Source organism: Dysidea avara, chromosome 4 (assembly GCF_963678975.1).
Source record: "Dysidea avara chromosome 4, odDysAvar1.4, whole genome shotgun sequence".
NCBI lineage: Eukaryota > Metazoa > Porifera > Demospongiae > Dictyoceratida > Dysideidae > Dysidea > Dysidea avara.
The window spans coordinates 48571228-48598067 of NC_089275.1; the positions used below are offsets into that span (position 1 = coordinate 48571228).

At 37.0% G+C, this 26840-nt stretch overlaps 2 protein-coding genes and 1 long non-coding RNA gene across 3 annotated transcripts in view; 2 read left to right on the top strand and 1 right to left on the bottom strand.

Moving 5' to 3' along the window:
* Positions 1 to 1570, top strand: LOC136252587 (uncharacterized). The gene is made up of 4 exons (XR_010699716.1): positions 1 to 84; positions 140 to 242; positions 1051 to 1125; positions 1288 to 1570. It is a non-coding gene; the product is annotated as an uncharacterized lncRNA (long non-coding RNA).
* On the bottom strand, positions 1546 to 18073 carry LOC136252575 (uncharacterized). Its single transcript, XM_066045070.1, has 14 exons — positions 17917 to 18073; positions 16142 to 16292; positions 9034 to 9166; positions 6392 to 6546; positions 5342 to 5386; positions 4352 to 4520; positions 3540 to 3698; positions 3422 to 3466; positions 3340 to 3369; positions 3258 to 3287; positions 3176 to 3205; positions 3094 to 3123; positions 1751 to 1804; positions 1546 to 1700 (listed from the first exon to the last, which is right to left on the bottom strand). The coding sequence occupies exons 7-14, from the start codon at positions 3550 to 3552 to the stop codon at positions 1567 to 1569; spliced, it is 366 nt and encodes a 121-aa protein (XP_065901142.1). The 5' UTR covers positions 3553 to 3698; positions 4352 to 4520; positions 5342 to 5386; positions 6392 to 6546; positions 9034 to 9166; positions 16142 to 16292; positions 17917 to 18073; the 3' UTR covers positions 1546 to 1566.
* Positions 17943 to 26840, top strand: part of LOC136253938 (ankyrin repeat, PH and SEC7 domain containing protein secG-like) — a 28961-nt gene continuing 20063 nt past the window's right edge. The window contains exons 1-4 of the mRNA XM_066046596.1: positions 17943 to 18158; positions 18214 to 18327; positions 20984 to 21094; positions 23556 to 23654. Of these exons, the coding sequence (XP_065902668.1) occupies positions 18283 to 18327; positions 20984 to 21094; positions 23556 to 23654 (255 nt within the window). The 5' untranslated portion in view covers positions 17943 to 18158; positions 18214 to 18282. The remainder of the gene's footprint in view (positions 18159 to 18213; positions 18328 to 20983; positions 21095 to 23555; positions 23655 to 26840) is intronic.

Below are 26840 nucleotides of genomic sequence, written 5' to 3' on the forward strand. Positions count from 1 at the left end.
TTGTTCGATCGTGACGAGGATCGTGACGAACTGGCGAAGCGATATATGCCTCCAACTGGCTACATTTCGTTGAAGTATTAAGAGGTATGGTATACATTACCTATGATTAGCACATTATATGGTATCATCATGAGTACAGTTCTGCGAGCTAGCTTCAACCCGAAGTTAGGGCTGGACGAGGTGCTGCACACTCTGAGACCACGGCGTCCAGGTTCCAACATGCATTTTCACGTTTGACTGAAGTAAGTATGACTATTCATTCTCCTTGTGAAGAGTGAGTCACATTTAAGATTGCAAGGGGATGACACTTGTTCTTTGATCTCGGTACTCAGCCAAAAAGTGAAAGTCAAAAGGTGGAAATTTGCATGCAGCTGGTTAAAGAACAACACAGTTTGTAAAGTGTATACCAGGCATGATTGATACTTTTAGGCAACAGCTTAGATGTAATTTTACTAGAATTTAGTCAAGAGTTAATGCGTTTTCAGTAAAAGTCAAGGGTCAAAGCGAGTTTGGCGAAGGACACAGATCAGAATACCCCCTTGAATTTGCCATCATGCCATGTTCCAAAACTACCAGTACTACAGTGCAAGCTTTCTGCTCTTCACTGAACAAAAACTTGTTCAGTCTTCCACACTTATTTTAACATTGTGTGACAATTTCAAAATGGCTAATCCCACAATGACTCCACTTACAGTATATGTTTATACAGTAACAACCCACTAGAGATCACACCCTCAGATCTTCATGTTGTAAAAGCCTTGCCTTCACAAAATCCATGAAGATCCTCCTGTACATGTAGCAATGTTAACAGCTAATAGTTGTTACTGGCTACATGGTCATGATGAGTGTTCTGTTCACTGATGTCTGACACAATAAGAACAGGCTGGGATAGTGTGTTGTATGGGTGCACAAAAGTGTTATAGACAAGTGTGTATATACAAGAACAAGAGAACATGTGATCAAAACACTCTAATAAAACAGTTACTCCTACAGAATAATACACACCAGTACTCCATGCTATTATGTATATAATTATGTTGTTTCTTGCAGTGACTGAAAGTATGCTGTGCACAGTTGAAACTAACCATGATCAATAGCACGATGATGGTGATAGTAGAACTTGAGGTTCGTACATCATATAGCACTCTATATTAATGCTTAATTTATATGAAACTACTTAATAAATTCTATGATGTGTATATACTTAACTATACAACACGTAAAATTTTTGTTTTGTATAAATGACTGATGATGATGCACTTGTATCTATATAATTATCACACTTAGGATACTACACTTGGCTGATATCAGTGTAAGAGTAGAGAAAAGATTTCTCCTGGGAAAAATTGCCATCCTAAGAAAAGCAAAAACTGGAGCTGTGGAATGTTGAAAGAAGGAGCAATGTTATTCCACGATAGAACTGTAGAAGATCTCCGTGAGCAGGAAGAGTTAAAATATGAACAATCAGATTATGCATACAGCAGTAGTGATAGCAAGACTGACAATTAAATTATATTTTCGTTGAATCAAATCATTATAGAAGTATTAAATGAATATTGTATTTTGTCAACTGATCAACTTAAAAACATACATACATGTTTTATGCCTCTTTAGTGTTGGTATTTTACAATATTTACAAATGTTACAGTTACTGGCTTTACATCCCTCACACAGACCACAACGACATCTTCTCTTTTTACCTGAATGATGATTGGATGATACATACAAGTGGTACACAATTATGACATACTTCGATCTTGTGACATTGTCCAGCCTCTTGTAGTGCTCACAACATTGACAGTCACTGAGTAAAATTAACAAAAAAAATTATGTACCATTGAAATGATTAGCCAACAGAACTAGCCTTAACAGAAATAATCTGCAATACTGCTGCATATTATCTATCCATGTTGGCTATTGTGATTTTACTTACTTGACAACTAGCTATAGAGTTTAGAGTTTTACTACAAGGAATAGCACCCTTTACCATAGCAACAAGGTGGTTGCTAGGAGACCATTGCTGATAGTGTTATAGCAGGATGTACATTTTGCACGTTCACATGTACATTGTACAGGAGCACAATATACACACAGTAAACTAACTATGCAGTTGTGTGATTTAAAACTGCTAACTTTTTATTGCTTTTTTTCCCTGGCAAGGAAGGCAGTGGTAAGATGATATATAAATTATATGTCATTAACCTGTTGAGTATCTGCTGCTTAGTAGCATTATATAGGTGCTTGAGCTGTAATTTAAAGTCTACCTTGTACCTTATATGCGAATGGATTTTGGAAAAATGATCCAAATCGCACATTAGAAGTTTTGAGATAAACGGTTATAAGAATTCAAGTCAGCATAATTTGCCAAGGATAGCAAGCACGCGTATGAAATTTACACAGAAAACACATCAATCTATTTCATACCTTTCAGACCACTTACAGTACTTGTAGCTGCTTGTAGTTTCTTGCCAAATAATATAGAAAATCTGAGGAGTTGGATGAGCAAAGTAGTATCACGAGTGCTCAAAAGGGGTGGGGGATGGTGGGGGCACGAGATAGACTTCAAAATGGAGGCAGACCATGATTGGAGTCCAGCCACGAGATTATAGGGCTGTGCTGGCTCCTTAGTGACTGATATGTAGCAAAATCAACAGAAAAAATGTCTGGCCAACATTATCACCAGTAAACCAATGATTTTTGCCAAGCCAGGTCCAGAAACTGCCATTCAAGCTCTCCACACCACCCAGAAAAGACGTCTGTTAAAACCAGACTCAAGCAGTTTGAGTAGTACTGAGTGTCAAAGCTAATAATACGATAGTGTAGCTATCCACTTGTGGTGTTAATTTGATTTTGCCTGATGTGCGATTTGGATCGGTTTTGTAAAATGTGGTCACATATGCTTTCCTGTTTACAGTGTTTGTACCTTTAAAGTTGTATACTACCTTTTAAATATGAAAACACTTACCACTAGTTCAAAGCCAGCCATTCTTAGTGTCTTTGTAAATACTTGCCGTTCACTGGAGGCAGTCCATCACCAGATACCACAAAATATTGAAACAATTATGTAGCGTCTTTACTGGCATAAATACTTACCATTCCTTGGAGGGATCACATCACTAGACACTATGTAATATTGAAGTAAATATGTAGTGTCATTATTAGCACAAATATTTACCATTCCTTGGAGGGATTACATCACCAGACACTACATAATATTGAAGTAAATATGTAGTGTCATTATTAGCACAAATATTTACCATTCCTTGGAGGGATTACATCACCAGACACTACATAATATTGAAGTAAATATGTAGTGTCATTATCAGCATAAATACTTACCATTCCTTGGAGGGATTACATCACCAGACACTACATAATATTGAAGTAAATATGTAGTGTCGTTATCAGCATAAATACTTACTATTCTCTTGAGGTTGTTGAGAAGTAGACGGTCCATTGCCAGCCACTATATAAGAAGAATGGAAAATACAAATACACAGTGCCACAGTGTACATACAAATATACATATCACATCTTACTATTTTTCATCATAAGAACATGCCCACAACATCTGAATGATCATTAAAGAAATTATTCCCTGTCCCAGGTGTCCCAAATGTTATCACATTGTCCTGTTTGCGATTGTGATTGTACGCCAGTATTGCTATGTCATATTGACCATTGTACAGCTGAAGAGCCTACGTGTATATTGGAAATCATGCACATAAGTTATTGACCTTACAAATACTGCTCCTCATATTGAGGACAATAAAATGCTCCTTACATAAATGTTTTACAACACATCACATTCACAGGAAACATGAAATGATGCACATATATGTGTATGATCGTATTTGATGACACATATGTATGTATGAATGATCACACAATGTTTATTATAGCCACAGTAGATTAGAAATCTTAAACTTAAGAGCTACAGTGCACAGTTGCTTTATTGCTTAAAGCCACACTTCTTCTGATAGCAGCCATTATAGTAATATGTTATTGTAACTTCCTTTTACATACATTTGTAGCTGTTGGTCTCATGCCAAAATCATACAAAATGTGGTAGCTATACATAACCACACCTACATCAATGCTAGTCACATATACAATGGTTATGTACACATGTAATTAATTGGTCGCCATTATCAAATACGTATAAAAGACTCTGTCTTACACACAATTACACACAATGCACATGGAAAATAATCCTAGTAAATGTGTCACGAAACAACAATTTTAATGTCAGAGCTTGCTTAACAGTCCCAACACCTTTAAGGAGCCAATTTTGACATGACAGACAGATATGTAATAACAACTAATGTAGAAATTGGAAACACTTGCAAACCTTCAACATTAGTCCTTTCCATATTGGACCCATGTGCTTCCGTTGTAGTTTTGATGGTGACACGGGTTGCTTCTTTTCTGAAATAAACTTCGTTTTACATTTACTACATTTGCCATGGCTGATGTGGCATTTCTGCCCACATGATGTACAAGTTTTTGCATTCCCCTTCCTAATATTGCACACATATGATTATTTGTATACAAATACTGTATACACATATGTACATCTACACAATTTTATTGCTTGTGACTACATTTGAGGTAATCCTACTCCACTGTCAAGGTTTTACTAACTGGCCATGGGTTGCTCTAATAGACTACCTGGGACAGCTTTCCTTACCCTACTGTAAATGTTAATCATGTGACATGTATGTTACCAGGAACCTACTGTAAGGTATGTACATGCTATTATGTTCTACCCAATACACAGTCCTAAACATGAAGAAGCTAACAATCTGCTTACTACAACTGGTGGAGATGTGGTTAAACAACTACAGCTGAATTTTAACACAAAGCCATAGATGCACTACTACAAGTCAACATTTTACTCTGGCAAGAAAAGAAATAAGATACAACTTAAAGGTAAGTCCATGGTGTGTGTATTATATGTGCTGTGGTATGCCAAAATGTACCCATCGGGCTATATAAAATAACTTTTAACAGTGAAATAACATAATAATCTCATCTGTTATTGAGTTACAATGCCTAAAGACATTAATTAATTGAGTAGAAATTTCCACAAAATAAAAAAAATACAATTTAATAGCAACTGCAATTTGAAGATACTTTTTAATTCTACCTATAGAGTAACTAATACTGCCAAGGTACCACAATGGTATTGCAATACTGATTTTTGGTTGTATGATTCAACTATAGTGGATACCATACTGCACGATAAATTCCATGCAGTTATGGTATACTATCCACAATAAAAGGAATAGACAAACTATCAACTAAAGATACTAAATTTTCAACCTAACAATTCACTGACCCTGACGTTGTCACACAAGCAGCAGTGATCATCCCAACAGTAAAACTATAGCAATAGGTAAAGAACTTCACACGATATTAGTAAGACCACAGCCTGTGGGTCTCAATTGAATAACAGAGGATGCTACTTGAGATTATCACCATATAGGATGGTTGTGGTCTAAATAAGTCATACTTCAAAACACAGGAACTTAGAAACCCTAAGGCTCTGTAGTATCACACTCTCTTCATTTGGGTGCCACCCCACAACACAGGCATTTCAGGTTACAGTGAATTGTTTCTTATAATTATACAAACATAATCACAGTCTTAAAATGAATCTCAATGGGCTAATACCTGTTATGTAGCATAGATGGTATTATGTTACTTATTCTGCTAGCTTTACCAGTATATCAGCTATGTCTATAAACTACATGTATCCTCATGTCTAACAGTCAGGGCAACTGATAGTTGTGTGTGAATTAATTGTAGCTGCTAAAATTAGAATTTCAGAGCACACATAGCAACATGGTCAAGACAGTTTACTGTTAGTTTGAGTCAAGTCCATGTTCAAGTACACCTTACTGCTGACATCAAGAACTCTATACCATTGTACACATTAAGGTATTTTGTTGGTGCTTTGTGGAGACCACATGTGGTGACCACAATCCATACCTAAAAAGTTATAATGCTACCCTGTACACTTGTATTGAAGAGTAAAATATCTGATGGTCATTAGCAATATGGAGGTCCTCACATTAGTTTATCTGTTTACTTGACTTTACAGGCATTACTTAGTGGATAATATTACACACAAGTAGAAGTTTTAAACTCTAAAATGAGAAGTCATACTTGGTACAACACTAAATTCTGGACTTTTTACATTACATACAAAACCCTTGGGGATGATAGGGACTTCTGATTTATCTAATATGTACATGAAACTTGTTCTTAAAAAATTATAGACCATTTAAACACTTCAATTAATAGAGGATTCATTTGAAATTTGAAATTAGTCGACAGTTTAGATAACTAACTGGTCCAGGACCTATTTGTACACTAATATACTTACCTTTTGGAACATGTACATATATGGTCATATCTCAACATCGGTAGCTGAACATTTACTCATTGGTCACATTTCTGCAGCCATATTCAAGTTGGTGTCGCCAACATGAAGTGTAGATGTGTAGAATTACATCATTAACCAGTTCTTCACTTGTTCATCTGGAGGAGAATAAACACAACCAATAGAATGACTACACAGAGAAACAGAACCACACACAGATAAAAACTACAGTAATAAACAAAGGTACACAACTCTTAAATGTATCTCCTGAAGCATAAAGCTTGTTAACTACATGTGTACTACTACATATTACAGTACCAGAAATAACTGTTGGCCATTGGTCACTTCCAAGAAAAATTACGTTTTGACCGACTATTTGGAGGCTTGGTCAGTCAAATGTCCGACAAGCAGCAAGACAGTTGGTAGAAGCTCACAAATTAAAAATCAAGCAACTTATAACAGATGTCACATCAAGCTGATATCGTACCTCACAGCTGCTCAACGTCCCAGTGATGATGGAGTGCCCATAGGATGTTACCACGTGACCACAGACGACAGGAGACTTGTTGAGGTCTCAATATTTTGGTGCACACATTGTATTAGTAGATTTAAACTTCATTGTTTTGCGAAGACTTTGGAAGATTGGAAGCATTTAGACTATGTACATTTGAGGATATTCGAGTCTACTGAGTGGAGGAATTTAAAGCGACTTGTGTCTAGTTTTTGGTGGGATCCAGTTGAGCCACATTGGCCAGGAGTGATGTCCCTTTCCACGTTACTGACATCAGGGATATACTGAGTAGAGAGCGATCAATCTTAAAGTAAAACAATGGAAACCAGCAATATCAGATGATAAATCATATTATAATCTCATGGCCAAGGGCAAGCTGGCTCGACATTGATAACGTAAAGGATGTTAACGGTTGTTGCTGTAGCCGAATCACTGTGGTGGTTACTACATTTACTGGAGCACGTTTCTTCTATAGATGAGGTGTGGTTACTACCAAAGCCGTGGTGTTTAACCTGATATATATTCGTAGCTCTCGTACTTTATCTTAGTCATCATGCTGTAAGGTAGCTAGTCATAGAATACATGCAAATTAGTTAATGCACACATTTTGATTAACAAATTTAATAAGAGCCCATATGAAAATGGGCTCCTAAAATGTACGTGGTGGAGTTAGAAGTGTTTCTAGGTGTTCCATATGCTGGTGATCTGTGAAGGATTGCTTGTGGTGTCCAATAGTATAATATCCTGTGATGCTGTCCTCAGAAGCACATCAGCTACATACCACTTGCTGTTCCCAGGAGACAAGATGGCCAATCAAATCTGGAAATGGCCTACCAAATATAATCTTGCTAGAACATTTGACCAGTCAATGATTAATTCTTATTTCTGGCACTGTATTAGCAGTGTTTTCTGAGAAGATGAGTTAAGCAAAACATGTAATAACATGAAAAAGTGGTGTATGGGTGGAAATGAACTACCAGTTCAATGCATGCATGAAGGATTGACGTTGAGATTCTTGCTATCCAGTATTTAGAAAAATGAGAACACTCATCCTATTAGTTTAGTATAACACTTCATTCACTTACTCTATGCAATACCATATATCGGGAAATGTTCGAAAAATTCGAAAATAACTATTTGTTTTCGAAAATATCATCTATGGTGCGGTGCAGTAAAGAGGCATTGTTTCGAAAACATTTTTTCAAATTTTCAATCAAGCACTCTTTTTTGAAAATTTAACCTTTCCAAAAATTTCCTGCTATACGGTACACAATTACTATATGATAATAATGGTAGGGCCTGCAGTGAAGGTCCATCACACTGTATAAAATGTCGGTTGTTACGTTATACACCAAACTGTTAGGCTTATACTCTACCAATCTGCTAGGGTACAAAGCATTGTTAGTGACCTACCACATCTCATATACATGTACATACACTACCGCACACTGCCACATATACACATTTCTAGCAACAGAAAACTTGACAAAACCAAACACATCTGATGTGTACAAATTATAAATAATACCACATAATACACAAGGTTTCACATACTGTATGGATGTACTGTGCAGTTTCTTTACTATACACAAAGGAGGACAAAAGTTAGTACACATTGTACATACTGTGATATGTTAAACTTCACCAGTCAAGCTGAAGTGATGTCTAACAGTAAACAAATCTAGTTCACGGCCTTAGCTGTTAGCAAGTTAGATTTGTCTGAAGGCAATAGTAAGTTAGTCAATCAGCAGAAAATTCCTCTACATTAAAAATAATAAAACTTTGTAGCAACTTGTTGGGGGCATTTTGGGTCACACTGAAGACACTTTTGGGCTTGGTTATACAGTAACTCATCAATACTGCCAAGGCATGGTAAAGGTACTGTGAGAATGGTTTCTTTTATGTGAGAATATGTAAACCTCCATGATCCTTAATACACAGTACTACAGTACTGAATTATTCACCTGTACAATACTTCTGTGCAAGTTAGTCAGTTTGAAACAACTACAGTATAAATGGAAATTTTTGCTGGTAGAAATTTTGCTGCTTCATGATAACAGTTTAGATAACTAACTGGTCTCCAGTCCTATTCATACACTAATATATATACCTACCTCATAGAACATGTACATACCTGTATATGGTGGACATGTCAACATCGGTAGCCAAACATATGCTAGTTGGTCATATTTCTGTGGCCACGATCAAGATGGTGTTGCCAACATGAAGTGTAGACGTGTAGGATTACCAGTTCTTCACTTGTTCATCTGGAGGAGAATAAACACAACCAATAGAATGACTACACAGATAAACAGAACCATACACAGATCAATATCTTCAGTAATAAACAAAAGGTACTCAACTCCTTAAACGTCACTGGGTGAATGCAGGTCTGACACTGGTGAAGCATAAACCTTGTTAACTACATGTGTACACTTAAACACTAACAATGGTAAGAAGATCTACAATTTGCACAATTCAACTCCATTAAAGATTGATAGAGCAGTCACACTATTACCATAGAGTTTGGTTGTTAGGTATATTCCCTTAATAAAACTTCCAAGAAAATTATAAATTATTAACATATACTTGTTAAGCACACACATTTAATAAAAAACTCTGTCAATTTACTCTCTTGGGGTGGTGTGATTTGTAGTCACCATGTGATGTGTACTAATATTTGGAATCCAATTTCCTTCATGTGGAGCACAAGTTCCATACTGCAGAAGACCATTTTGTTGATAAGCGCAGCGTTGCTATTGGTCATATATACCATGCGAAAATTAGAGTCTAGCACAGTTGACGAACTCTTCTCTTGTATAACTGCACCTCATGATAGAGCTTTATGTTTGTCTACATGTGTGATTAAGTACCAGAAACAATTATTAAATGATGAAAATTAAGAATTTTAAGTTTGATTAGGGATCATAGAAAAAAATAGGGAAACAAGGGAGGTTGCCTACACCTGCAGATATACTAGGGGACATTTAATCCCTAATTGAGTCATGGTAGGTAGATAGAATTAGGGATTAACTGTCCACTAGTACACCTGCAGGTGTAGGTGACCTCCTTACTTCCCTACTTTTTCTATAATCAAACTTGAATCCTTAATTTTTCCTTATACTTACTGTATTTTACCGGTTAATAGCCACAGATACTATAACTTTAAAATGATGCAGGTACTATGCAAAGGTGGCTACTATCTGAGGGCGGCTACTATCTGAGGGCGGCTACTATCTGAGGGCGGCTACTATCTGAGGGCGGCTACTATGAGCTTGTGTGGCAGTAACCTGCAGTGTTTATACGGATTTTCAAACGGCTGACCTTGTATAATCATCCTTTAATACTGTTAATCCACTTGGCTCCTCTCAGAAATGCTATTTCCAGGCTTAAAATAACTTCTTTGCTTAGTTTCTCCTTCAAACGTGTGTCATCAGCACTTGAATCAGCATATTCAGATGCAAGCCGCAGCTCTTATCCGAGGGTGGCTCTTATGACAGTAATTCAAGCGGCTACTATCCGGGGGGCAACTATTATGTGAGCCGCGGCTATTAACCGGTCAAATACAGTATTTTGTAACATTATTATGACTGATGAACCCACGCATACTGCATCAAAAGAAAGGATGGCACCAGACTGACTTGAAAGTGATGTGGCTATTATGCTTTGCTTTGAGCTTTGTTAAGCCCGTTTTAAATTACAACGCTAAAAAATATTTAAGAACAGTAGGAGAAATACCTCAGCAATCAATCTAGGCACCATGGAAAATATGACAATTCCCATATAGGGAAGCCATCGCGCTACCACGAATTGACACCTTTAGCTGTCAGCAAAAAGAAATGGGACACAAAGGAGGACAAAGGTAATTCCATGATGTATGCATTGCACATACTGCGGTATGCTAAAAAGCACATCTCAGGACAAAGTGACATTGAACAGTGAAAAAATCAGGCCCGTAGCTTTAGCAGTTAATGAGTTATGCTTGTCTGAAGGCATCAGACTGTTAGTCAATTCCATTGAATTAAAAAAAAAGTTAAATTTTATAGCAATCTGTTGGAAGCATTTAGGGTCACACTGAACTAAATGAAGGCACTTTTGGGCTTGGTTATACCTTAACAACCTTAAAGTGCAGTATATGTATGAAGTACTGACATTGAACTTTCTAGAGTTTACAAAAGTGAGCTCAGCTGAACAATATTCATCTTGTCAGTTTAATATAGCACTTCACTATTATACAACAAGTAGAAGGTAAAATTAGGAATTTTAAGCTGGATTAGGGATTAAAAAACAAAAAAAGCAGGGAAACAAAGGAAAAGCTGAAAGTTGTGAAACAAGGGAGGTTGCCTATACCTGCAGATATACTAGTGGACATCTAATCCCTAATGCTATAGACTGAAGAGTAGGGATTAGGTGTTTTTTTATTTATTTATTTTATTTATTTACTAGGCCCGGGGCAAATACAACCAAGTACAATCACCAACGGGACAACCTACCAATAAGGCAGTTCATGACCAGTACAGTGTGTGTGTGTGTGTGTGTGTGTGTGTGTGTGTGTGTGTGTGTGTGTGTGTGTGTGTGTGTGTGTGTGTGTGTTGGCACATAAATGCAATTATAATCAGATGCTTAAGCTTTATTGGGTATAATCAAGACAACAGCCACATGCACTCTAATATAATTATATACATATATAGCAGTCCCTCAGAATTCATACGTAATTAAGTCTAGGATATTAATTTATGTATCTGTACACAATTTGTGTCCTCCTCATGTGATACCAGTTGTTTAAATGAGGATGGATCAGGATGATGGATTAAGACATGGCTGGAGTTGCCAAGGGCAGACCACAATGATATCCAAGACAAAAGCCGAGTATTTCTACTATGTGTCACACACAACTGCTATCTGATCAGTCCGCTGAGTTACATTTTTAAGTATGAGATTAGCTAATATGTCAAAAAATGGTCAGATGGTGTCTTGGATACACTGCAAGATGAAAATCATGAAATAAAATGTGTAGCAGATCGCTGTGAAAGGTGGCAGCGTCTTTAAAGGGATACTCATGGATATGACACATCAGTGGTGTGCAGACACTGAATGGTAGCTACAGTAGTGATTGGCACTTCACAGCAACAGGAGATAATATTTTATTTATTGTTTCTGGTACAAACACAGTACAAACAAACAATGCAAACAGTATTACAACATGAAAACATGTACACCTCGGTCAAATCCCCTACCTCTGATGTTATCAAATCCATATATAAACAAATTAGTAACTTGGTTAGATCTAGAACACGACAGGATACCGAGGCTCATGTTTCCAATTTATCTAAGCAATACTTTGACTCCCCTAAACCATTTTGGAGATGGCTTCACTCCTTTAAAGGAAACCGTTCTCCTATCCCACCTTTGCTCCATAATGATGAGAATTTAACTGAAGATTCCAGCAAAGCAGAGGCATTTAACGCCTATTTTAGTTCAGTGTTTACTGTTGACGACGGTTCTGATATTCCAGGGCTGAGAGAATCATTGTCTATTCACCCATCCATCATTGATTCTATTCAATTTACCGCTAAGGATGTGTTTGAAGAGTTAATTTCTTTACAGTGTGACAAGGCCTGTGGCCCAGATTTATTTCCTGCACGCTTACTGAAGTTGGGTGCAGAATTTCTTGCACCTTCTTTGGCACAACTATTCCAACTATCACTCTCATCTGGGAAACTGCCATTAGATTGGGTTAGTGCCAATGTTGTTCCAGTTCATAAGAAAGGCGACAAACATGCTACAAGTAATTACCGTCCTATAAGCCTAACTTCCATTGTTATTAAAGTTATGGAAAGAATTATACATTGCAAACTTGTTGCTGTTCTTGAACAACACAACCTTCTTAATGACTGTCAATTTGGTTTTCGCCACAAACGCTCTACTATTTCTTTACTTATGGAGGCAGTTAATGATTGGGCAACTTCTCTGGAACAGCATAGTAGTACTCACTGCATTTTCTTAGACCTGGCAAAGGCTTTCGATTCTATTTCCCATCCTCGCTTACTGTTGAAGTTGGAATCTCTTGGAATCACTGGTGATATTTTGATTTGCATTTTTAACAAGTCGACGCCAGCGTGTTGTAGTTAATGGGAAATTTTCCTCGTGCCTTTTGGTTACCTCAGGTGTGCCCCAGGGTTCAGTCTTTGGCCCTCTTCATTTTTTACTTTACATTAATGACATTTTCTCTGTTATATCTCACAGCAAAGTCAAACTATTTGCTGATGACGTCACGATCTACAAGGAAATCTCATCTCCTGATGATGTTAAATGGTTGCAGTTTGATGTCTCAAGTATAGCTCAGTGGGCAAAGAAGTGGCTCTTGCGTCTCAATCCACTTAAATGTGATAGCATAGTGATTTCCAACAAACGTTCCTCAATTTTACCTTCATACCATCTAGATTCTTCTGTTATCACCATCCTGTAATTCGATACCTTGGCATTATAGTTGACACAAAGCTGAACTGGAATGAACACTGTAAATATGTCTCAGCTAAAGCTACAAAAGCACTCAATTTTCTTCGCCACTGCCTGTTCAATGCTCCTTCATCCATTAAATCTACTGCTTACAAATGCATTGTCCGCCCCGTTATGGAATATTCCAGTCCAGTTTGGCATCCTCATACTGCTAAAAACATCAATGCTCTGGAATCTGTTCAGCGTAGAGCTGCCCGTTGGGCTTCCAATAGCAGGTGGATTCCTTCATCTCATTGTTGGAGCAAGTCTTCTGACGAATGCATCCAAGCATTAAACTGGCCTACCATTCAACAGCGTCACACCTACTTTACTATTTGTTGCATTCATGATAGTCTCCACCACAGGAATTCCTTACCATTTAGTGAACATTTTCAGTTGTCCCAAGCTCCCACAAGGTGTCACCCTCTATCTATCCGGCCTGTGACATCGTCTATTAATTCTTTTCGTTACTCTTTCTTTGTGAACAGCACATTTCTGTGGAATACCATACCCCATACCATCCTGCGAATTAAACAGCCACCCTTGTTCCATTTAGCCCTCCGTCGTTTTCTTTTTTGAATCTTCTCTATACTTAATGTTCTTGTTTTTGTTGGTATTTATTTTTGTTCTTGTAGTAGTTATTGTTTTTTAGGTGTATTTGCTTATGTCATTGTTTTTGTAATTTCTGGTGTGTATGTGTGGGAAGTACGCCTACAGACTTGTCCTTTTGTACAACCTGGTCTTTTGACAAAATTGATAATAATAATAATAATAATAACCTCTGTTAATAATCCACCTGAATGCACTGGCAGCTGGCATGGCGCTTGGGAGGCTTACAGCAGCACCTGACACTTGTCTGAACGTGGTATCGATTGAACGCGTGCCTAACAAAGTCGCTAGCAACCAAATCATCCTCAGCTTAAGGCATTTCTCAGCAAACTACAATCATTCCTTCATGGGTTAAGACTGCTTAGTAGGCGTTTCTTGCTAGGCCATTCGCGAATACGGCTATTCTGAGCATCGCAAGTGTGAAATGGTGCTAATGATTCTTGCACTTTATGGCTGCTTGTACGTCAGAAACCACAACTTCTTGTCATTACGTCATAACTTCACGATACGCCCTTCTACAGGGGTATATAAGAGTAGGATACTCTCCTTAGTATATATATTATGAACTTATATTATGAACTCTTGTTATTATTTATGACATAATTTTAACCACATTTCGTATTATTCTTAGTACTTAGTTGTATAATTAATGCTTTACAGCACAAGTGCTGAAGGTCTGTAGGACACCTGGTCCTACAGCCTGCTCAAAGACTTTAGCTACATAAGGTGTGTCTGAAAAGTTGGAGAAAGGAGAAAAAATCCATGACTGGACCTAGGTAGCCTCGAACCTGCAGCCATCCGATTTACGCTCAAATGCTTACAGGAGTCTACCAGGTGGTCAGGATGTTTTCTCCATGTTCACTAGTATATCTGTAGGTATAGGCAGACTCCCTTGTTTTATTCCTTATTTCCCTGCTTTTTTTTTGTTTTTTTGATCCCTAATCCAGCTTAAGATTCCTAATTTTTCATTCTACTTGTTTTTTAACTTTTTTTATAACACAATTATGACTACTGAATCCTTGTGTAACACATTAAAAGAAAGAATGGTGCCAGGCATTCCGTAAAATAATTTTGTGTCTGAACATGCATCCCAACAATCAATTACACACTGAAAAGTGAGGTGGTCATTACACTTCATTTGTAGCTATGCTCTGCTCGTTACACAGCATTACAAATGAAGAACAGTGCAAGAAACTATACTGCAACGAAACCAGTTGCTGCGGAAAATTCAGGTGAAAAGCATGACACAGCCAGGGGAAGCCATATCGTGCTGTCACAAATCAACACCATGCATTGTCAGTGTAAAGAACTTGAACACAAAGGAGGACAATGGTAAGTCCATGATATGTGCATTGTACGTACTGCGGTTGGCGAAAAGGTACATCTTGGGATGAAGCGATGTTGAACAGTAGCCCATAGCCTTATCCATTGTCGAGTTATGCTTGGCTGAAGGCATCAGTTAGTCAGAATAAAATTGTTAAATAGAAAAATTTTAAAATTCTGTAGAAACTTGTTGGAAGGGTTTGGGGTCACTCTGAAGGTATTTTTGGGCTTGGCTATACCTAACCAAGATGAGCGTGATGGAGACAGTGCTACCAGATCTATGAGTAAACCTGTTAATTTAATTTTAAAGCCAGGGAAAACTAAATTACCTGCCTGGACTTATTTTCGTTTTGTTCTGGTGGTGGTAGTAAGCCAAAGGATCTACAGAAGCCTAATCTTATTTAGTGTTTCTGGAAACATTTTTACAGATAAATAATCTTTGGCTAAACTCTGAGGTCAACATGTTCACTTTTTTAGCTACTATTGTATTATACATACTGTATTTACCATATTACAACTATCACTTACATATTGTTACAAATATCAAGATTAAATTGAAAATCTAGATTACTTCGTTTCAAATACTAAAAATGCAATATCACCCAACACTAGGACACCCGTGTGCTACTCAGGTGTTAGGAGTCAACACAGATAAATTCTCTTGGGGCAAGACTAGAAGCTGTACCATGTCTCACAGGTGAAGGTGTGCACAATCACATACAAGTGGTATCTGCAGAACTGGGAATAACTGTGCAAGTATGGAGTAATTATAAAAGTGAAGAAAAAGTTGCATATCATCAACACAAACTTACATAAGTTTCTTTACATTCTCAATAAGAGTTACAACCTGAGTAGGAGATAGCCAGAAGACGTGTTTGATCCATCTGGATGTCGTTATTCTACACCTATTCCATTAGGATGACTGTCCATATTTATCTCTCTCCTTGTTCTTCAGCTCTAGCGCTGTAAAATGAACACAGTGTTAGACATGCCCTGACGACAACAGGTAGTAATTAGTTATAACACAGAACAACTAACAGAACACAATGTTGACACTACACAAATGCAACCACAATGTCACTCGTTGAAAGAATTAGTGACTGGTACAGACAGGTATTCCAGTATAGTGACACTACCTCATTTACAAATGGGACCAAAAAGAGCCTGTGTAATGATGTCATCTTATCAGTGAGGTCATGAGGTACAAATAGTGGTTTACATTCAAGTTGAAATATGATCACTGAAACAGCTCAACCACCATTAGGCCACAATAATTGTGTATGCTCTATTAGAGTGTTTTGTGAACAATTGTGTATGACCACAAAGTGGATATTTTCACTAGTACACATAAATGTTAACCTTTCTTTGTGTTCATACAATTTGTATATTAGCAGACTTTACAAAATCAATAAAACTCTACACCTTGCAAAAATAATCCAGTACACAAACACTACACACATCACATGTATCACATAGGGATACAGACACACTACACACAAACATACACACATATTTACATGTAGGTAGTAGTACACATACTAAGGTTATAATCACATGACAATATACAGAGCACATCACAACCTAATAAGGAAGTGTAATACCTAAAATGGTAGAAACTGCCTGTCAAAACAAGATGTTTTGGTAAACCAAAATATGCTGGATTGTTTACTGATCTGTAAACCTCAAAGTTCATCTTCACACACCCTTCATGTCTCCAATTGCATGATCTGTCATAATATGGTCACATTTTTGCAAGTGATAGATTAAATGTGAACAGCCTAATTTCATACCCACTGAAGACAAGTTACATGGTACTGAAGGAAGGAGGGAATCCATACCAGCAAAACATAGTTCAGATAAGATAATTTATTAAAAGCTTGATAATTTCTGCAGGTAATTCCTGCAATTCACAAGGTGGATGTGCTATGATATCTGGTCTCTGTACAACCATCTACACATTCAGAGCCACCGCAAGAGTTAGGAGAGCAGACACTCTGACTCAGTCAACAATGCAGATGGTTTGCAGTTATATGGAAGCCAGCCTTTACATGGATCACAACTTGGTCACACCACTGGACTTAAATAAGAGCCTCTATTACTTGTAATTATAATATTTAAGCAGGGAGTCCACTCAGCTTATGCTGATTGTCAGCCTAAGCAACCTACACAGCAATTGGCACCTCACGAGGTGCCTCAGCAACTGGACAGGGCACCATGAACACACATAATCGCAGATCTCTGTCTTCAGAGAAAAGTTTAATTTACATCTCAACCATCCCATCACAACTCCACGAGAAACACCACGCTTAACACACAAGAGGTTGGCCAATTCTCTCATGGCAGCATCACCCAAAATGATGTACAATGAACGGCGCACAACGCAGAACTTATTTCTGGTGTCATGTGCATATTGGAACAACACATGATCATCAATCACAGAAGGAAGGGCATATTCTTAGAATTACAAACAGCAAAGGCCAGTGAGGCATTGCCTTGAGTACAATATCCTCCCCAATGATAAAACTGTAAACTAATCCTCTACGCTTAGGAGCTAGGCGATAGACTATACTCCTATATTAAAACATACTTTGCTGAGTACACTGAGAAATGCAGTCCTGGAGGAGGAGAAATCGGTGGTAACTTTATCATTTGCAGACCCAGCAGCCCCTGCAGCAGTACTGAGATCTGTAGACGTCGCCATAGATACATGAATATGTGATTGTGGGTTGGAGTTGTGACTCAAGATTGTTCGATCGTGACGAGGATCGTGACGAACTGGCGAAGCGATATATGCCTCCAACTGGCTACATTTCGTTGAAGCATTAAGAGGTATGGTATACATTACCTATGATTAGCACATTATATGGTATCATCATGAGTACAGGTCTGCGAGCTTCAACACGAAGTTAGGGCTGGACGAGGGACTGGAGATAGGCCAACACACTCTGAGAACATGGCGTCCAGATTGTATCAAGATGCATCTTCACGTTTGACTAGAGTAAGAATGACTATTCATTTGCAGATTTGTAACTAAGTGGCCGCTCTATGGCTTCCCCGTTTCCAGATTAGGCTTACTCCAATAAATTCTGTTTCCCGTCCTGGACTCAGGCATATTTGCATGCGAGAGGGCGGTCCATTTTCATCATAAGATTGGCAGCTTTCAAGCCATTATTTTCCTGGTATACAAACCTGCATAAAAGTATGCTTAGGCTTGAACTTCTTTTAAGTTGCAAAAATAACAGTGACTTGGGAGGTTTACATTAAAAATACCCTGGTTCAAATCCATGTTAAAACTTTCAAGGTTTTCTTTGTGTCAGTTATCTATATATTTAGCTTACAATACTGAATTTTTTAGACTAAAGCATCATGATCATGGATCATTAATAATTTTGAGCATTTCACAAGCATACAGAGAGTACTCTTTTCACTTACCCCCTCCCTCCTACCCAAGAATGTACATATAATATTGATGCTATACTGTATATGAGTAATCAGTGTTGGTTGTCTTCACTGGGTCACAATGTAGACACTGAATATTTGGAACCTTGTGTACACTATACCTGTACTTGTCTACCATACAGTAACTATCTCCCATAACAATCATTCAGACTTCAGCTATGACTTAGCTTCCACCACCTCTAACATTCTAACTGAACAATACTGATAAATTATTATGCTTTGTATGGTGTTACTAAGACTAACATGCAATTTATCCCCTCTCCCTATCTTATGAAAATGCTAAAAACAATAGAGGATCCCTGAGAATTCTATTTTTGGAAGGTTCTATGATAGCTGTATTAGAGTAGAGCTGAGTGGTAGTTGTGATCTATCAATTATTGTGATAGTGAGTAACAGTTGTGATTATGATAGTATATGCTATTGTACTACCATGATAAATTATGCATATCTGTGCTTAGTCCACTAATGTTGATAACAGAAGTTAACGTTGAGGTAACTGTGAAAGCCCAGTAGAGCGTGCAAGTATTACAACTGTAATATATAACAATTTTTATCAATGGAGTGTTAGAAAAGTAAATATTCAGTATAGCCAGTATCTATTCTTTTACTTTAATACTCCAATAGAACAGTGTACTCTAATATAGAGCTGAGCAATAGTACAACTATCACTATTCATGATTGATAGCAACTATTATATCACCATAGCAATACTATCACTATATTACTAGCAGTTATCAGACACTCAACATCACATCTATGACACATGAATAATTCAATTACACACCTGACTGTGTATAATATTTATGCTCAAAGTGAAATATAGACACGTGAAAGAAAGCCCTAAAGCTGGTCTACAAGTGGCTTTTAGACTAGCAAATACAAAAGGAAGTGTTATCCATGTCAAAACAGCCAAGCTGTGACAAAAATGGTGTGGCCTTTTCTAGCATTAAAAGTTACAAAATCAAAAGTGATGACAAAGGAATGATTGATTGTTATTATGTTGATAATTATAATTACAATCAGTTCAATGATGATAACAGTTACTATAGTTTGATTAACATTAACATCATTGCTATCATTTCTTGGCTCCACCTCTGGCTTACTTTGAAGATCACACCTTTTATGGTATATGTAATGTGAAAATATAAATGTTGTACTAGAGTACTTGACTATTTTATTAGAACATCTCAATATATTTGGTACAAGTATTCTGACAATGAATAATGAAAATTCCAGAAATACCGTGTGGGCAGTTACAATGAATTGTAGATCACTTTTTCCTGGCTTTAGTTTGTAGGTGGAAGGGAATAATCGTTTTGATGATATGATAGTGGCATATCACAGAAAGTGTTATTAAAATTTGTGCGTAATTTTCGCGCGGATACCTGGGTGATCTCCATGGCTTGTCTATGCTCCATTTTGTGAAGACCACGATAAAGATCATCTAACGTATAATTTCTATGTTCTAATGTGTTTAAAAGAACCTCCGTGGGACTCTTTCCTGGGATCTGTCCGTGGCGCTCCACAGCGTTCACTTATTATCTCTAAATTTTCGAGTTCATTAATCGATGCCTTCCAGTTGTGATTTGGTGGTTCCTGGCAGTCCAACAGAAGTGCTAACTTGAAACGAAGTTTCCATGGCAGGTCTTGAATCAACTTAGGCATCTCACACTCTACCGGTCAATACACGTGCTGTTTCTCAAGTCACAAACATGGTAACGAAAACCACTTCTGGTTTGAAAATGAAAATCAATGCATATATAAAATTTGATATAGGTACTTTCCAAACAACCAATATACACACAAAAAAGATGTAGATAACATTTAAACAAAAAAAAATGAACAATATAAGGCATTGTCTCAGCACTCGGTAGCTAAAAGACCTGTAGCAAAACAAAAGATGTGAAATTATAAGAGACAGCTCATCTGAAAATACAAACAAAACTTACCACAATCTGGTCCAATCAGTCCCCTGGGACCTGGTACTCCATCCCTACCATCTCGATCATCTCTTCCTCTAAGGATTTCTAGAGTTTTCTCAGCATTAGCTATTCATTTATATATCCATGGTGTTTCCTAATAATGGTAGTGACCTTTTATGACTTTTGTAGGTCAGACACATATAGACTAGTACTAGTAGAGTACTAACAATACAACTAGTATTGGTGTCCTTTGTATCATATCTGGTATTACAGGATGAAGTGAAGGAGGTGTTTGGTGCGGTGATGGATGGGAACCTGAATACTATCAGCAAGTTCATCAAGAAATATGGGATCAACAATATTCGGGATACTAGAAAATATGGAGTGAGTAGATGAATGTGTATGATGATAATGTGTTAACTATACCTGTGTATAAAAGTTATAGCTAGTTATGTTGTGTGTTTATTTCAAATTATGGTTATCATAATTCACCAATTACCAAACACATTTCATTACGCATTTATAATTCCCTACCACAATTACTTTCAGTTGACCCATTACAATTTTTAACTTGTCTGGGTACCAAAATTATACAATGAAACATCATGTTATGAGTAAAACTACTAGTATTGCACCAATAATCGGATCAGTTATCAGAAATACCATATATTGGCTGTATTTTTGTTTATCAGTATCGGATCGATTGCATGATGGAAAAAGTAGCAGTTACAAATATATGAAATGCAAGCTTGTGTGCTTTAAACAATGTTAATAAACACCTTGAGTTGTATTACAATGTTGTATTACTGCTAAAATATAATGTCAGCTATTGTAGCACTACTGCCACTATAAATGAACTAAATTGGTACCATATCGGATCGGCTACGTTTATCAGCTTGAAAATATTGTCCAGTATCGATTATCAGAATATCAGGATCAGTAGGAGTTAGTGAAAACTAACATAACTACTAGTTGATGGAATAATTGGACATCATAAAAAGTTATCAGTAGTACCTGCCCTACCATGTAGTTTATACACTTTCAGTTGCTATACTACACTTGATGTGCTGACCAAACAGTTCAAACATAGTACATACATCTAACAAACCTGTACTGTAAAAGGAATATACAACATATATGGGACAAACACACAGACAAACTAATGTGAACCTAAATGGCCTGCTTATGCCTGCACTGCTGTTATGTGTTTTGTTGTAAGTTCTCATTGTAATGATAGTGTGTATTAGGGTCCAAGTGAACTTAAGTGAATTCGAAGGTTCGTTCAAATGAATGAACATTCGAATGTGGGTTGAGCAGCTCAAGCTATAGCTACTAATTAGATAGTGATACACAGTTAAGCTACCTCATAGCCTAAACATTTCAAGGGGGGGGGATTTTTGCTGATTTCACGGTTTGTGTGTTGTCAGCGAAAATTTTACCCTTGAAATATTTAGACCTCCATTTAGTCTAATACATTTTGGGAGTGTTTGTAAATCCGCGAAATTTTTATTTTTAGCAACATTGCTCAACCTCGAGAAATTTGCCCCTCGAAATATTTAGGCTATATATGGTATCCATCTTGCTGTGTTCCATAATGATGTGGGGGAAGGTAGACGTATGGTATTTGACATTTAATTAAGTTAAGTGTTGATGGTTTAGTGGTGGTCACAGGCCATGCCTCTATGAGGTTAATATGCTGTGTCTATGAGGTTAATATGCTGTGATGTATAATTTGTAAACAGGAACCAGTTCCATGTAAAAGTTCGAAAGATTCGTGATCTTTAGTTGATGAATGTTCGAACCCTGACAATCCAAGTTTGTTTGGGCCCTAGTGTGTATACCCCAGTATGAAAATAGAACTTTTTGTGTAACAAGGTTTAGCTAAGTAGAAAAATTATGCTGGCAGTAGGATTAGAATCATTATTACATACAGGTGTTAGGTACTCTAGCACTTTGTAGGGTGGTTTACAATGAGATGTAGTTCAAGTGTTCTCTACACCATGTTCTGTGGCGTGTTGTAGTGGGCAATCAAAAAGCACATAGAAACTTACAACAAACTTTTAAGGTAGCTAGTGCTTCATTTAGAACACAAATCATGTTAACACATGAAAGAGAATACGTGACTAATCAAAAAACGGTCACCAAAAGTTGCTAATGGAAAGGAAAAGTAGTCACCAGTTGGGAAGCAAACACAAGACGTTTATGTGAACAGTTTGATGTACTATTGCCAGTTGAGAGCTGTTTACCAGTGGCTTTGACAGGAATGAAGGTGAAGTTTCCAATGTATTTAACGTGCCGTAGGTGTTAAACAACAGTAGTAAGTTATCAGATAATTTTTGTGAAATCTGCTCAATATATTTCATTGAGACTACCATCACACTATACTGGTGTGTTAACTTTTTGGTCAATGTTGTAACAAAATATCAAGGTACTCTAATAGAGCAGTCAACCACTCTAATAGAACAGATATACCTTAAACACTGTGACTAACTCAATGTAGTGAAAGTAGTAAAATTACTATCTCATCTTCTAAAATATATGTCCCACCCCCCCAAAATGGTGTCCATGTGTATTGTGTACTTCAAACACCATGTTGTAACGTTCATTGCCGAAGTTGCCCTTCCCCCTCCTCACTCTTTGGTGGCATACTCCACTGCCCCTGGTCTTGGTCATCTTGATAGTTTATAATTGTGACATTACAGTATGTACAATGACATTTAGTGACCTGTTAATAATGCCACATAAAATTAGTATAAGACAATCATATTAGCTACACAAGGTTTACTGTAATATGGTAAGAAAGTAGTAGTATCTACTATTACATGTATTGTCTACTATTGTATAGTGGAACCAGACCTTGCTTCATGAAGCTGCCAGGAAAGCACAGGCCAGTGTTTTCCAGTACTTGTTAGGCAACCAAGCTGATACACAAGTAGTTGACGAAGTGAGTGGTGTATCATGTACATGTTATACATTATTTAGGGTGGGCAATATATACAAAGCAGTTACGCATTATTGTTAGTTGGACAATTGTCATTAGATATTTTTTGTACCATAACAACAACTTGATGTCTTAAAATCACCCACCTAGCTTGTACTAAGTGTTACTTAGTAATAATAATTGCTCATCAATTATTTTTTTATTACTTACTAATCACTGTACTATGGAGTAGTGATGCACCGATATTGGTACTAGTATTGGTATCAGCCCTATTTTGGCAGTATTGGATTTGTATTGATAAAGCTGTAAATGCCTGATACCAACCGATACTGTGAATGACGTCATTTAATTACTTTTCAAGATGGTGGCGTCAATCACACATCAACAAAGTTGAGCACGAGTTGATCTATGCTATGAATTATTTGAAAGAAGCCAATTACTAGCACAGTGGAAACTGTAATAAGCCACGAAATAAGATTCATTGAAATCATACACTATTGTTATCCTCATGACTGATGACCACAAAACCAGCAAACTGCAGTAGATGAAATTAGCAACTGTGTTTAGTAGCTGGTTTATTGACTACTGTTAGCTGTTTCTTGTGAGTAATTCCTATGTGGCAAAGTATTGGTATAGGATCGGTATTGGCCAATTTGCCTTGAAATGTATCAGTATTGGATCTGTAGTGAAAAAGTGGTATCGGTACATTACTACTACGGAGTTTAATTCCAATAATATACGTACATGTGTACATGTATGAAGTTGTCATAATTAACAACAATGAAATACAAATACACATAGTCCAGTCATTTTATGGCTTAACCACACTAATTGTAACAAAATCTTTCTTAACATTTTCTAACACAGAAAACATGCTCTATAACATATCAAAAGTCCTTAGTAATCCATTATGGAAAAAAACCCTTTTAGTGACATTTTTGTGGTCTTTTAAGATTAAAATGTGATTTTTGACTATATTTCATCTGCATGATGTCAACCAAATTAGTCAAACTTGGTATCAAATAAATGATCTCACTAAAAGGAATAAGATGAAGTTATTTGAAGTTGACAACTTATTTCATTCAGAAGTTATAACCATTTAATGGATCACAATTTGTCCACTCATGCATATGATCATTGCTATAATGCAAGAGTACATTGTATACTTAATAATGACCCATCAGTTTATTTTATTATTGTTTCATCAGAACACTCCATACAACATACTGATTGTGTGTTGTACACAGTTTCTATTTAAATGTTGTGGTGTGTATGTACAACAGATTTAAATTCTCTCACTGACTGTAATAAGTACAGTTATCATAGAGTATGATAGGTACTGTATAATAGGGATCATGGAGGTTTGGCTTTTTAAACCAGGTGTACACCCACAGCTGGCTTTCGGCCAGCTGTGGGCACGTGTATGGTTTACTGATTTCAATTGTTTTCATAAAAGTGTGTGTGTACTTATCTACCTATCTCCATCTACCTATGTTTGTCCGTATGCACCCACGTGAGCAAAATCGTTAAATGATGAAAGCAGCTTGCACATAAGAAGTAAAATTAAGTGTAATAAGCTTCCACACAGGTAAATTGTACTCTGAAGTGGTTTCTACTCACCAGTGTGATACGGGTGTAGCTACTTCACTCAGACTTTGTGAACTTCCCTTCAGGTTTTACAGACATTTAACAACTGAAAAACAGCAGTACAGGCCTTGTAGACTACCAGGAATAGCTTATTTCTTCGAGTTGAAAGGGTGCGTGTCCTTATGTATGCAAGCGAAAATGAAGAGCACCTTTGAGGCTTTGTCAAGAGAATTTGTGGGTAAAACACAATAGTCAAACTATAAAACAGTTTGGAAGATACTTCTGTGTGTAATGTGTTGTTAAATGTGGTTTGTTTAGCAAGCGCTTCCTTAGCAGTGCGTAGGAACATATTGAAGAATTACAAAAGTTATGATAAATTTATGAAATCCAAAATTACAATTAATCAGTTATGTATTGCAGTTTATGTAAAACAATAAACCTATTTCCTTAGTGAGTATACTAATTGTAGAGTTGCTTCTCGTGCTGTTCATAAAAGGTGGAACATACGTACCTGAAATAAGCACCTCATTAATTGATTGCTGGGACACATATTCATTGATTCAGTCAAGACACATAGTAGTGTGTTGTTCAGTCATGGATCTGGTGTGGTCACATGACAGACAAGTGTGTGTTATACAGGAACTGGAATAATATGGTTATGTTCAGCCAGGGTTGGTTATATCATACAGTAGAATAGTATGGTGTATTAACTTTCTTACACAAAGTATTGACCAGAGACCAATGTCACGATGCCTCTTGCCAGTATTGGTTAGGTAGAATCAAGCCTAAAAGTGTCTTCAAAGTAGCCAAAAGCACTTTCGATAAGTTGTTACGTAATTCATCGAAAACATTTCACAGAAATTTCATGGCTAACTGCCTGGCTAATGCCTGGCTAATGCCTTCAGACAAGTGTATTTTACTGATGGCTAAGGTTTCACTTTTTCACTGTTAAGTGTCGCTTCAGCCTGACAGGTGCCTTAATTGGCACACCACAGTACGTACAATGCATGCATCATGGACTTACCTTTGTCCTCCTTTGTGTCCCATTTCTTTTTGCTGATAATGCCAAGTTTGCAATTCATGGTAGCACACTTTGGCTTTCCTCTGCTAACTAGCTATTACATTTGTAACGGAAATTGTCTGTATTTTCAAATTGATTTCAGAGGCACTGCTTGTTATGTTCTTCATTTGTAACACTGTGTAACAGGCTGAACATAGCTAAAAACGAAGTGTAGGGCAACTACACTTTTCAGTATTTGATAGTTGGGGTATGCATTCAAACATAAATTTTATGGAGCCATTCTTTCTTTTGATGTGGTATTTATGAGTTGATCACCAGTCCTACTGTAATTATGATACAAAAAGTAAACAAACAAGTACAAGGTAAAATTAGATGTTAGAGTTTTTACATGTTCACTAGTATATATCTTCAGGTGCAGGCAGGCCTGTACGCAGGAATTTCAAAAGGGGGGTTCTAAATTGAAGTGGTAGGCGATCCCAGACGCAGGGGTCTGTGCCCCCAGATGCTGAGAAAGGTTTAATATTCAATGTCCTGAGAATAGCCTCAAATTGCTTAAATGCAGAAATGCATGCACTGATTAA

Coding starts and splice junctions, on each gene's coding strand:
- LOC136252575 (XM_066045070.1), bottom strand. Junction 3,124..3,175: donor TGTAATCCCTCCAAGGAATG/GTAAATATTTGT, acceptor AATATTACATAG/TGTCTAGTGATGTGATCCCT. Junction 1,805..3,093: donor TGTGATCCCTCCAAGGAATG/GTAAGTATTTAT, acceptor AATTTTACTCAG/TGACTGTCAATGTTGTGAGC.